The 14091-nt window shown below is 46.6% G+C and overlaps 1 protein-coding gene across 3 annotated transcripts in view; it reads right to left on the bottom strand.

Annotated features, from left to right (window-relative positions):
- The window catches only part of FLOT1 (flotillin 1), a 52358-nt gene that overhangs the window by 15311 nt on the left and 22956 nt on the right, over positions 1-14091 (bottom strand). For all 3 annotated transcript variants that reach the window (XM_073548931.1, XM_073548932.1, XM_073548933.1), the window contains exons 3-7: positions 7785-7860; positions 7624-7714; positions 7387-7530; positions 6908-7027; positions 6736-6831 (exon numbers count right to left, since the gene is read on the bottom strand). In XM_073548931.1, the coding sequence (XP_073405032.1) occupies positions 6736-6831; positions 6908-7027; positions 7387-7530; positions 7624-7714; positions 7785-7860 (527 nt within the window). The remainder of the gene's footprint in view (positions 1-6735; positions 6832-6907; positions 7028-7386; positions 7531-7623; positions 7715-7784; positions 7861-14091) is intronic.

The raw sequence follows: 14091 nt of genomic DNA, 5'->3' as shown, positions 1-14091 counted from the left end.
TACTATTAACTGGAAAAGACTGCTTGTTTCTCTGCCTCAACCCTCCAAACATCACGTATTCCAGACTTCTCCTTTAGGCCCATTGTTAATCTAATGGCTGTAACTAGGACTGTCCCACAAGGGTTGCCGTGACGTGGCGGGATGGCTTCTACATTATTTTGATCAAAATTATGTTAACTAAATACCCTTATTATTACTATTATTACTACCTTCATGCAATTTTTGCAATATATTTTTTTACTTTTTTATTCCAGGATATTTGTTTTGTGTTTTGCTTTTGGTTTTCTCTGTGTAAAGGTCATGTGTTCATATGCAATTACATTTTGCATGCACATTAATTTACTTTTTCTGCTCAGACCCAGTTTCTCATTTGTTTCATTGTGCATTCTGTGCATATAAGGGTGTGACCGCCCTGTTTCTGAGTTGGAAAATCCATCCTGTCTGGCCTATACTATTACTGGTGGTTCAGTCCCTCTGTCCTTGTTCACATTCACGTCACTTGACAAGTGGAAAGGTTTTAAATACAAGAGTTAGGACTGTCCCACAAGGGTTGCCGTGACGTGGCGGGATGGCTTCTACATTATTTTGATCAAAATTATGTTAACTAAAGTATTATTACTATTATTACTACTTATTATTACTTATTATTACTAATAAGTATTATTACTATTATTACTACCTTCATGCAATTTTTGCAATATATTTTTTTACTTTTTTATTCCAGGATATTTGTTTTGTGTTTTGCTTTTGGTTTTCTCTAATGGCTGTAACTAGCCTATCTGTATCCTCTGCCAGAAAACATGGTCTGCCCCCGATGTCACTGTCCAAGGAGGATGAGGATGAAGATTCAATGAGGTATTGCTCCTCTGATAACGGACAAGAGTCAGAATCAGATACTGCCCTAGGTTTTTTCTTTCCTTTTTAAATAGGGTTTTTCAGGAGTAATCTACTTTAGCTCTGGTGACGGATCTAAAGCTTAGTGCAAAGTCTGGGGTCTCCTTACTGATTGTTTTGTGGATGCAGTCTGACCAGAGACTTTTCTGACAGTCCACAGCTAGTGGGGGGGCTTACATAGTGCACACTCCCTGTTCTTCTTAGCGCTAGCTTTTTTAGATCTCTAATAGGAGACAAGGAGCCTATTAAAATGGTGACATTCATGGAGGTTCACTCGCCACCCGATGTCACTTTAAGGGTACTGAATTCGGAGGCTGTTCTGGGATACGTAAAGCATGCTCTCTGGACCCCATATTTCTCTGGCTGGGATGGCTGCTGCAACATGAACGGCTGCCCCCTTTACGGTGTCCACGCTTGTAAGCTGGTGGTTGCGGCTGCCGTCTCTAATCCTCCATGGTAGACAGGGAGGAGAGGTTGAGCCAGAGAATAAGCGCCATCCTTGTGGAATGTTCCCTTTTTTCAATGGGATCCACAGCGCTGTATTCAGAGTCCACCTCCTCCAGTCTCTCCAGACAATTGCCCTCGCGTGTGCCCCTTCTTACATCTAAAGAATGGAGTTTTTGTTCCTTTTGATTAGTGGGATTAGGGCAGAAATAGGGGAGAACTATTTCTTGCAGTCTGTGAAACTTTGAAGCTCCTGAAGGTAAAGGGGGTCTGGCTTCAGAATAACTCTATCCTCTCTAAACTGAGTGTATGGGGGGTTGTCCAGAGAGAGCCTGCAGGTCACTAACCCTCCTCACAGATGTGAGCGTGACTAAAAGGGCAGTTGTAAAGGACAGGATTCTTATTGGAGCAGAATCGATAGGCTCAAATGGAGCTTCTGTTAATGCTGTAAGCACCATGTTTAGATCCCACGGAACTAACTTCTGTTTAACAATGGGTCTGGACCTAGCCGCTGCCTTAATGAGCCTGGCTATCCAGTAATTGCCCACTAAGTTACAATTGTACAGTGCTCCCAGAGCTGATACCTGGACTCTAAGAGTGCTCGTGGCTAGACCCATTTCTAATACTTTCTGCAGGAATTCCAGTATCTGGCTAATACAGACCCTTTGACCAAACTCCGCCCCTGAGATTGCTAAAAATTTCTTCCAGACTGACAAATATTTGTTGCAGAAGCCTTCCTGCTTTTCAGCAAGGTATTAGCAAGTCCCCGGGAAAAACCCCTCTCCCTTAGTAGTGCCCTTTCAAATTCCAAGCTGCCAGATGTAAATTGGACACTCGTGGATGGAGAATCGGACCTTGGGAGAGGAGAACTGGGAGCTCCGGAAGAATCTATGGTCAGGAGACTGACATCTTCCTCAGCCAGGGAAACCATAGTCTCCTGGGCCAGAATGGAGCTATTAAGATTACCCGAGCTCTGTCCTCCCATACCTTCCTCAAAACTATCGAGATTAGGTTTAATGGGGTAAAGGTGTAAGCCAGATTGAAGTCCCATGAGATTAGGAGAGCGTCCACTGCATACGGATTTCCCATGGGATTCAAGGAACAAAACCGGTGCAGTTTTCTGTTCCCTTTGTTGGCAAAAAGGTCTATATCTGGGGGCCCACACATCTGCACCATCTGACTGCAGACGGCATGATTTAGTACCCATTCTCCTTGTCTGAGTCTGTTGCGGCTTAGGTAATCGGTCATGATATTGTGTTTTCCTTTTATATGAAGAGATGTGAGCGACAGCAGATGAACCTCGGCTATCTGAAAGATACGATCCGCCACTTCCATTAATGACTTTGACCGAGTCCCCCCTTGATGGTTAATGTAGACAACAGCTACCTGGTTGCCTGAAAAATAGCCTGACCTGCTGGCCCTGTAGGGATATATGGAAACTACTTAGAGCCCGTTCTACAGCTAACAGTTCTTTTAAGTTAGATGATAAATCTTGTTCAGATTGCATCCATATCCCCTGGACCCACATATCTCCCATGTGTGCTCCCCAGCCCTTGGGGCTAGCATCCGATAGTTACTACTCGAGATATAGGATTTATCCAGGGAACTTCTTTACGTAGGTTTGGCAAGTGTAACCAACAACGTAAGGACTGTATAGAAGTAGCAGACAAAGAAAAACTACTTTCAAGATAGCCCTCTAGACAACGAGCATTGTGTAATACATCCCACCTGCAGGGTTCTGGTGTGATATTGGGCCCAAAGAACCAACGGAATACATGACGTGAGTGAGCCTAACAGTGACATTGCTCCTCTTAGTGTGACTGATGGAATATTCATGACCCTGAGCGTCTGTCGTCGAATACTGTCCACCTTCGACTCCAGTAGGCGACATTCCTGCACTCTAGAATCTAGGACAAGACCCATGAACTCTTGCACTTCCAGGGGCTGCAACCGTGATTTTTTGAAATGAATAATCCACCCCAATTTCTGCAAGGCCGATATTACCTTCTACAATTGGGCAGTGCAGTGTGATTCTGAGTGTCCCACAATTAACAGGTCATCCAGATAGGGAATCACTAGAATGTCCTGTTCATGTAGATGTGCCATGACTTCAGCCATTATTCTAGTGAAAACCTGGGGGGCAATAGCAACCCCAAAGGGGAGTGCCCTGAACTGGAAGTGATCAAATACTCCACCCAGTGAAACTGCTACTCATAGAAACTGTTGATGTTATGTGTGTATTGGGACATGATAGTAGGCGGCACGGTGGCTCAGTGGTTAGCCACTGGGTTCGAATCCCACCAAGGACAACATCTGCAAGGAGTTTGTATGTTCTCCCCATGTTTGCGTGGGTTTCCTCCCACATTCTAAAGACATACTAATAGGGAATTTAGATTGTGAGCCCCATTGGGGACAGTGATGACAATGTGTGCAAACTGTAAAGCGCTGCGGAATACGTTAGCGCTATATAAAAATAAAGATTATTATTATTATTAGGCGTCTTTGAGATCTAAGACTACCGTGAAGCTCTATTGCTGATTTCAGACTCCATCTTGAATGAATGGACCAGTAAGAATCTATTCAGGTTCTTCAAATTGATAATGGTACGGAAGGAAACGTCTGGTTTCTTGACCAGGAAGAGGGGTTGAGTAGAACCCCTTACCTCTTTGTATGGCAGGAACCTTCACCAAGACCCCTTCTGCTGAAGTTCCTGGACCTCAGATTCTAGCACCAGTTGTTCTGTAGGTGAAGAACGGATGGGAGTTAGGAGAAATTTGTCTTGAGGTGTCCTCTGAAATTCGAATTTAAGCCCTGTCTTGATAACGCTAAGAATCCATGGGCTATTTGAAATATTTAACCAAGCCAGATAGAAGGCTAAAAGCCTGCCTCCAACCTGGTCCGGCAGTCATTGTGGTTTTCTGCGGTCACGGGAGGAATTGAACATATATCCTCTACTTTTCTTCCTGTTGCTATCGTATCTGGTCTTCTCCTTAGTCGACCTTTTACGGTTGGACCACCTTCTATTAGAATCTCGCCTGTATGAGGGTCTTCCCATGTAAGGGAGCCGTTTTCTACTATCACCTGCTTTCTCCAACAGCTCGTCCAATACAGAGCCAAACAGATGTACCCCTTCACATGGAATGCTGCACAGCTTTGATCTGGCCTGCATGTCCCTCGGTCAACACTTCAACCACATACCTCTATGGGCAGCATTGGAAAGGTCCGCTAACCTGGCTGCTAGCTTTACGGAGTCTGCAGACGCGTCTGAAAGAAAAGCCGCAGCTCCCTAGATCACAGGAAGGGAGGATAGGATCTCATCTCTAGGGACCTTATCCTTAAGTTGCTCCTCTAGGCGGTCTAGCCATACCATTATTGATCGGGCTGTACAAGTGGCTGCAATTGCTGGCCTGAGGGATCCGGCCGACGTTTCTCAGGCCCCTTTTAGAAACACATCGGCTCTTCTGTCTAGCGGGTCTTTTAAACTCCCTAAGTCCTCAAATGGTAGAGAGGTTCTTTTACATGCCTTGGTCACAGCCGCGTCTAGTTTTGGGGCTTTATCCCATGCGGATGAGGCTGTCTCCTTGAATGGGTACCTCCTTTTAAATGCGGGCGGTAGAGAACCCTTCCTTTCGGGTTTTTTCCCATTCCCGTGTTATCAGGGAGCTTACTTTATTAATCACGGGAAAGGACCTATGAGCTCTTCAGTCTAGTCCTTTAAACATCACATCCTGCATGGACTTTTCTGACCGGGGTTCTTCAATCCCCATGGTATTGTTTACTGCTTTCACAAGCCGATTTATCCGATCAAGCGGGAAGCATGAGCGACCCGATCTGGCCTCTGAAGATGACAAGGATGAAGGGGATGAATCTGACCTTAGTTCTCTCGAGTCACTCTCTGAAATTGAAACCGGGAATCTGGGCTCTTTCCCCTTAAATCCTCTTTCCTGAAATAGGGACTTAACCGAACCCCTGACCTCCTGTCTGGCCATCCTCCTCAGGCTGGTGGTAAAGTCTGGGGTCTCCTCCGCTACTAAATACTGAATGCAAGGTTTACACAGTTTCCTTTCATGGCCATCCGCAAGTGGAACCCCCGGACTCCGCACACTCCCTGTGCTTAGCTTTAGCGAAACACTTTTTATCCTGACAGATAAGGAGAGGGGGAACATAAGGGGAAACAGTACATCACCTAGTGAATTTTCTCGAAGATCACTTACCCGTGACGTGTGAGTGAGTGGTACCGTAATCTGCGGGGGGGGGGGGGGTCCTTCCCAGCCGATGATACATCTCTATGGCCTGAAGACTTGCGGGGCTTAGATTTTTGACTGGCTTTAGCTCCTCCAGGGTGACTACTGCCGCTAGACCGCCGCTGGGTAACTGTTACGTGGGGCTTCTCTGAGAGCTGACATTGCTGCTGCTGCTGCTGCTCAGGTGCGTGCTGCTGCGCTTCTTGCTCCGGTGACTCCATCTTGAAGAATGGGCCTAGAAGCACCTGGCAGCCATTGTAGCCCTCTTAAGTGGCAGGGCACCCAAAAGGTACTGCCACTGGACGGGGCCAGCAGGCAAGTCCGGGTGGTCTGCCCGGTACTATAATGCGCGCTACTGGGCGCCCGCCCTACTCCCGAGACCGCACCCCCAGCCGAAACCCGGGCCTCCCATTCGCCCGAACGCGTGCCCCCGCTCATCAGACAGCACCGGCGCCCGCACCGTACACCGCACTTGGACCACGCCCCCCATCCGCACTGCGGGCCACCATCCTCCTGGCGACCCCCAGCACACCACAGGGCCGTGCCGGCAGACGTAATCACCACCCGCAGCCCAGACCGCAAATGCCCGGCCGTGTTACGCCAGTCGCGACCCGGCCGCGCCAGAGGCATACCGAAACTGCACCATCGCCATGCCTGATGCGGAATGCCGACACCGCCGCTGGGAATGCCGCCCCGACCTGGATGCATCGGCACAGTCCCAGGGGATCGCCCCCCCCCCGCGGATTATACTCACCAGTACCTGCGGCGACGGGCCACCTTGAAGCCATCAATCCCCCTGAAGGCTGCTTCCTCCTGCTGCCGCCTACACAAGCAGTTCCCCTGCCGTGTGCTTCAGGCCGAGGCAGGGGACCCCTGCTACCTGGACCGGCCTGCTGGGCCTGGGTACATCTTCCATCTGCACCTTCTTCATAAGATACGTTTGAAGGGGTCCCCCTGTCAGGGACAGGAAACCAACTGATGCGGAAGAGAGATGCCGTCCTTTTATGTCTGTCATGGCGATTGAATAAATACAGGATATTCACTTTTTGGCAGTGGTCACACTTGTCACAACACCTCTGCGATCAGTATATTGCTATGACAATTATTTGTTTCCTTCCTCTGCCTCACAATGACATAGTTACAGTAAGGTTACCTTGATCCCAGCATCTCTTTTGGCCACCGCTTCCCCGATTCTTGCATCCTTCTGCACCTGAGCTGTCCTGGCTTTACCCAGAGAGTGCAGGTAATCCTACAGGAGACAGGGGCGACCCGCTTCAGTACTGCTCCTTCGTAGCTCAGCACCTCCCTTTACCCCCTTCATTTACCTGATCATCGTGAATGTCCTTCAGGGTGTAGCTGACAACGCTGATCCCCATGTTCACCAGATCAGAAGAAGCCACTTTGAAAACCTGCTCAGAGAACTTCTGCCTGTCCTTGTAGATCTCCTGATAACAATATAAGGGGCTTATGTCAAGCTGCAGTTTTATTTTATCGTGATACTTAACTCCAAATCCTCAGCGTTAAATGCTAAAATTCTGTGTGTAATTCTAGTGCAGCCACCACTAGGGGGAGCCCACTGCTTATGGATAGTACAATGAACTCCAAGCAGTGAGCTCCCCCTAGTGGTGGCTGCAGGCAGATCAAATTCTACATTTAACTCTGTCTATGGAGAGGATTTCAGCTCTATATTGGCTGGTACAGAATTCAGGACCTAAAAATAACTCTGGGCTATAAAGCTGGACAACTACTACCCCCTTTTGGAAGTAAAATGCTTGGTAAGTAATGCAGACGTGACGTCACCTACCTCCACAGTCATGTGCGCCATGATAGCGCGCTGGTGACCCTCCAAAGTCTCAAGGGCGATATGAGCCACTTCATTCTCAGTTTTACCCAGGAACATCTGACAGGCGGCTGCAAGCATCTCCTTATTCTGACCCTGGATCTTCACCTGTGGGTGTGATGCACGGAAACCTGAGACCCCTCCAACCATCGGATTAATACCCATCGCCTGCACGTGGCAGCAGCTTCAACCCTGCCTTACCTGAGCAATGCCAGTGACTGAGATGGGGACCCCATGCCGCGTATAGACCTTCTCACTTTTAACGTTCAGGGTCAGTGTATTCAGAGAGATCCTGCGGATGATTATTGGGTGAATACATGCTCTGATCACATATATATGATGCCCGGACCACCATATCTCACCTCTGAATCTGCTGCACGCAGGGGATGACGAAGACCCGTCCCCCAGCTATCATAACCGGGGGGCTGCGGCAGAATCCTGCAATACACCACAGAGGTAAGAGCCCTGTATACATGACTGTGGGATCTCCGGGAATCACACAGATTGGGGGGCTGCACGTCTGCGCCCCTTCACCGGGAATCTACATTCAAGTGAAGGAGGCTGACTCAAGTGGAAGCCATAATGCTGTGCAGTTCTGTTGTAAGATGGATCCAAGGCACCGAATGGACCCCACTGACCGCTACTGGGGTCTGTCTAGGTTTCCATCACTTTCAGGGGGAAAATTGTGTTAAGTGAAAAACACCAACAGCTGCTCGATATATTAAAACTGCATTGCGTTTGTAGTTTCTCTTCTTTTATGGTGTAATACAGATTCTTCTCATTAAATTAGAATATCATCAAAGTTTTTTGCTGTGGAGCGTGCACACAGAGTTCCCATGCAGCCACAACCACCGGGTAGGGGACCACGCACTATGCTTGCTAAGCTTCTCCATTATAGGGATAGAGACATAATTCTAAGGCGGGCGAGAGAGATGGGGGATCTTGCCATGAATGGTGAAAAAGTAGCTATCTACCCAGACTTTTCTATTGCAGTCCAAAAACAGCGTATGCAATTTGGAGGAGTGAAGAAGCGTCTTAGAGAGCTGGGAGTGCAGTACTCCATGATTTTCCCGGCTAAACTAAGGGTGGTGGCGCTTGATAAAGTGCAATTTTTCATCGATCCGATAGAAGCCAACCAATGGATTGACATTAATGCGCATAAACTCCGGGGGAAGACATGAGCTGGAATTGATTGATTAGTCAAGAGGACTATGCCCGAGATGGTCGGCTGAGGACATATTACATGTTTCAGTGTCTCGCAAGGAATTCATAACCGTTTTTTTCCTGTCGAAGAACTGATTTTTGGTAGGCTTCGGCCTTGTTCCTGGCTTTCCTGTCTTTTTTTTTTTTTTGCCATCGGTTCTTTGGCCCTTTTTATTATACGCCTCTTGATCTCCTGAATACGATCTTCTTTAGATCCACTGGCATATGGTTGAGATTAAGGCTTCGGCGGGGCGAAATGATTGCGATTTGGTGGTTGCCAAATGTTGGGCACAGCGGGGGTGTTTATTGTTATAGTTTCCAAAATTTGAATTGTTTATATGTTTTATTATATCATTGATGATGTTATACAATGGGATCTTCTATCCTACACAACAGGACTGGGGGGGGGGAGCTGGGAAGATAGTTGCTCTACGTAGCCAATAAGATGAATGTAGAAGCATAGTGGTGGGGGAGGCGGGAGGGGGGGCCAGGGACCAGATTACCCAGCTCTCTGAGAGTATATGCACTAGGAAGGGGGAGAAGAGGAAGGGGGGGAGAGATGGGTTCAGACAGCAAGGGGGAAAACTACACCGATTAATAATTCCAGTTATCAACACTATGGAGGGGGGGGGGGGGATTAAGGTACTAAGTTGGAATGTTAGGGGTTTATCTGACAAAACTAAGAGGGCAGCTATATTCAAATATATACAAGACCAGGGCCCATCGGTGGTATGCCTCCTGGAGACTCATCTTTTACCGGACACAACGAGACTCTTGAATAGGCGATGGATACAGAGGGCCTATCACTCTACTTTTTCTAGCTACGCAAGGGGGGTATCTGTGCTAATTCATACTTCAATACAATATGAGGAAATAGAGGTGCATATTGACCGGGATGGGCAGTGTGTAGTCGTCAAATGTAAATTATTTGGCCACCTTATGTGCATTGCCGCTATTTATATTCCACCCCCCTACTCGAGTACTAAGCTGAGGGAGACTTGGGAATTCTCAGGAAGATGGGGAGTATTGTCTTTTTTGATAGTGGGTGACTATAATAATGTAATAGACTCTTATTGGGACAGGAATAGGAGGCCGTTGGGAGTATTGAGTGACACTATAACCCCATTTGGCAATTTAGTTAGGGAAATGGGTTTGATGGACATTTGGAGGGTAAGAAATGACGGGAAACAGTGCTTCTCCTGCTATTCAGCTTCTTATAATACCCTATCTCGCATCGACATGGCATTAGCTAATGAGTTGATGAATGCAGTGGTGGGGGATGTGCAATACTTACCGAGAGTGATCTCGGACCACAGTCCCATCCTTGTGTCCATTAAACGGGAGCGTTTGAGAGGGGGGATAAGGGGAGAGTGGAAGTTACATCCGGCCTGGATACAACATATAAATATGCAGGGCATCATGCGGGAGATTGGGGAATTCTTTGTCCATAATGATGATAGTGCTCATCCTCTGGTGGTATGGGACGCCATGAAGGCATATCTCCGGGGAATTCTATACAGGGATATATGTAGGAGAAAGACACAAACTAAGCGAGATGAGGTGGATAGTCTGGAAGCCCTAACTAGGGCGGAAATAGAAATGGCACAGCACGCTACACCCGACACTCAACTGACACTTAGGCAGGCACATGAAAGGGTCAATAGGATACTACTAGATAAAGCAACTAAGAAGCAGGCTTTTCAGAAGATTAGATTCTATGAAGAAGGGGAAAAAGTTGGTCATCTATGGTCGAATATAGCTGCAGCCCAGAGAGGCAGCTCATTTATACATAGTATGGATACTGCAAAGGGGACAAGGGTTACTGAGACGCCCGAAATTCTGGAGGTCTTCGCAGGTTTTTACCAGAACCTCTATTCATCGAGTAGAATGGGAGGGGAAGGGGGGGGCGGAGGCATTTCTAGGAGCGGGACTGCTTCCGACACTATCTATGGATGATAGGGATAAGTTGGAGTCTCCTATCACAGTAGAGGAGTTGGAGATGGCTCTGCATAGCATGACACCTAGAAGAAATTCTGCTACCCAAGCTATTAATAGTGTTTGAGGAGGCTATGAAAGAAGGGATTTTGCCTGCGTCTATGCGGGAGGCGGTGATAGTGGTGATTCCTAAGGACGGTAAGAATCCAGGAATTCCAGATTCATACAGGCCAATATCCTTGCTTACAGCTGATGGATCAATCGGGGTTTATGCCCAACAGATCAACAGCAGCCAATATACGGAGACTATATCTCAATCTGCAGTTGCCAGTCGATAACCCAGGTGGGAGGGTGATAGCCTCACTTGATGCCCATAAAGCCTTTGACACTGTAGAATGGTCATACCTGTGGAGAGTGCTGCATAGTATGGGCTTTGGTCCTCAATTTACAGCGTGGATTCAGCTATTGTATACTCAACCCACAGCTAGAGTTAAGATTAATGGGGTAATGTCCGCGGGAATACAGCTGCATGGAGGAACGAGGCAAGGCTGTCCACTGTCGCCGCTCCTGTTCGCTATTGCGATAGAGCCATTGGCGGCTGCTATTAGACGCAACAAGGCAATAAAGGGGTTTCAATATGGCGATTTGAAGGAAAAGGTGGCCCTGTATGCGAATGACCTTTTGTTATTCCTAGGGGACCCCTCGTGTTCATTGGATCATGCTGTGCAGACCATTGAGGGGTTCGGTGAGATCTCAGGACTGACCATAAATTGGTCTAAATCAAGCCTATTTAAAGTGGACAAGGAGGTGGTACGGACTCAGGAAGACATAGGGGCCAACAAACTACAATGTGTGGAAATGTTTAAATATTTGGGGATACAGGTTTCCCTACCGGTGACTGAGTACCTTAATACTAATCTAGTACCCCTAATGGCAATTCTAAGAACTAAGGTGGATACTTGGAACAAATTACACTTGTCGGTGGTGGGAAGGATTAATCTACTTAAAATGGTTTTAATGCCCAAGCTTTTATATATACATTACACAACTCCCCAATCTGGATACCGCAGATAAGGTTTGGAGTGGTGAATTCACTGTTTAGAGCCTTGGTATGGGGTAAGAAACAACCTAGAATAAGGCTTGAAACCTTGCAAAGACCAAAGGATGAGGGGGGACTGGCACTACCAAATCCGGAACTGTATTTTTTAGCTGCCCAAAGTCAACATCTCAGAGGGTGGTCTAATCAAGAGAAGGCAGGCGTCATCAGAGGAGTGCTGGAATACGTACTAAATAGAAGCCCGTTGATACTTTGCGTAGAGGATGGGAAGATGGGTGTAATGGGAGATGGGTGTCCCACTCTGCGACTCTTACAAGACCTGTGGAACAGACTAAAGAGGGTGAGAGGGGTGACCGGGTTGACTAGATTCACAGTTATATGGGATAACAGTAACCTCTCAGAGATTTGGAAACTTGGGAGACTGGAAGGCTGGAAACGTAGAGGGCTGACATTAATGTCTCAAATTATGGATAACGGGGAGCTGAGACCGTTTGTGCAATTACAGAGTGAGTTTCAGTTGCCGGATTCTGAATGGTACCACTACTGTCAGGTACAGCATGCCATTACGGCTCAAAAACTTTCCAGAAACCTGCAGATACAATCTGACATAGTGTTGGACTATATATGTGGTGGTGCTGGACTTACAAAAGGGGTAATTTCTAACACCTACAAAGATATATTGCATACACATTTATTGGGGTTCCCACTTAAAGGAAGATCCAAATGGGAGGGAGAGATTGGGGTGATGACTGACGAGGTATGGGACAGCGTCCTAGAATATGTCCCCAAACTCACTATGAGTGAACCAGCTAGGTTGTCCCATCTTTATGTGATCCATCGTGTGTACCGTACCCCCCTTCTGATGTTTAAAATGGGGCTGAGGAACAACTCTGACTGTCTAAGATGTGGGGGGTCTGATGCCGGAATCCTTCATATGATGAGGACTTGTCCCAGGCTATCTGCGTTCTGATTTAATGTCATTAACAGAATAGAAGGGGCTTACGGAAGTGTTATACCCAAAAACCCACTGGTCTGCATACTAGGATATGTGGAGGAAATTGAAATAGTTAATAGTGCAAAGCTTGCTATAGCCAGACTACTATATGTAGCAAGGAAGCTGCGAGGAACTGGATCAGGAAAGAACCACCTTCTGGGAGAGAGTTTGTGTAACAGGTGTCTAGTATCATCCAGCTGGAGGAAAGGATATATGCTAAAAGAGGCAATTCTAAAACCTATGAGAGGTTGTGGAATCCCTGGTTACAATACGGTACAGTTAACTGATGGGAATGTGCTATATTTTACAATGCTGGTGTTGTGGATAGACCATTAATACCAGGACATAGGAACATTTCTGTTTTGTATGGTTTGATTGACAATATGGGTAAAAAGGATGACTAATGGTAAATTACGGTGTAAGAGAAATCTTATGGAGAAAAGAGTTATATATGCTGTCTACATGGGGGGGGGGGGGGGGGACAGGGATGTTCAATTTGTAAATCTATTGTTTGTGGAAGATTTACTGTATATTCTGTATTTTGAATTCTGATTAATCAAAATGTATTTGATCAAAAAAAAAAGATCATCAAATAATATTTAATTTCTTTCAGTTCTTCAATACAAAAAGTGAAACTCATTATTTAGAGTCATTACCTACAGAGTGATCTATTTCAAGTGTTTATTTTTGTTAATATTGATGATTATGGCTTACAGCCAATGAAAACCCAAAAGTCATTATCTCAGTACATTAGAATAATTAACAAAAAACACTTGCAAAGGCTTCCTAAGCACTTATAAAGGTCCCTTAGTCTGTTTCAGTAGGCTCCACAATCATGGGGAAGACTACTGACTTGACAGATTATTATTATTTTTTCTTTATATAGCACCATTGATTCCATGGTGCTGTACATGAGAAGGGGTTACATACAAATTACAGATATTACTTACAGTAAACAAACTTACAATGACAGACTGATACAAAGGGTGGAGAGGACCCTGCCCTTTTGGGCTTACATGCTACAGGATGGTGGGGAAGGAGACAGTAGGTTGATGGGTTGCAGCAGTTCCGGTGTTGGTCGAGGTGATATCTCCGGTAGTGGTGAGGAGGTAGCGGGGTCATTGCAGGCTTTCTTGAAGAGGTGGGTTTTCAGGTTCCGTCTGAAGGATCCGAATGTGGTTGATAGTCGGACATGTTGGGGCAAAGAATTCCAGAGGATGGGGGCTAATCGGGAGAAGTCTTGGAGGCGGTTGGGTGAGGAGCGAATAAGTGTGGAGGACAGAAGGAGGTCTTGGGATGACCGGAGATTACGTGAGGGAAGATATCGGGAGATTAGTTCAGAGATATATGGGGGAGACAGGTTATAGATGGCCTTGTAGGTCAGCATTAGTAATATGAACTGGATACGCTGAGGGAATGGGAGCCAGTGAAGAGATTTGCAGAGGGGAGAAGATGAATTAGTCGGGCAGCAGAGTTAAGG

The sequence above is a fragment of the Dendrobates tinctorius genome, unplaced genomic scaffold, assembly GCF_039654945.1.
Source record: "Dendrobates tinctorius isolate UK_male_01 unplaced genomic scaffold, ASM3965494v1 ptg000158l, whole genome shotgun sequence".
Lineage (NCBI taxonomy): Eukaryota > Metazoa > Chordata > Amphibia > Anura > Dendrobatidae > Dendrobates > Dendrobates tinctorius.
Note: the sequence above shows the minus strand (reverse complement) of the source record. Positions and strands in the feature narration are given on the sequence as shown.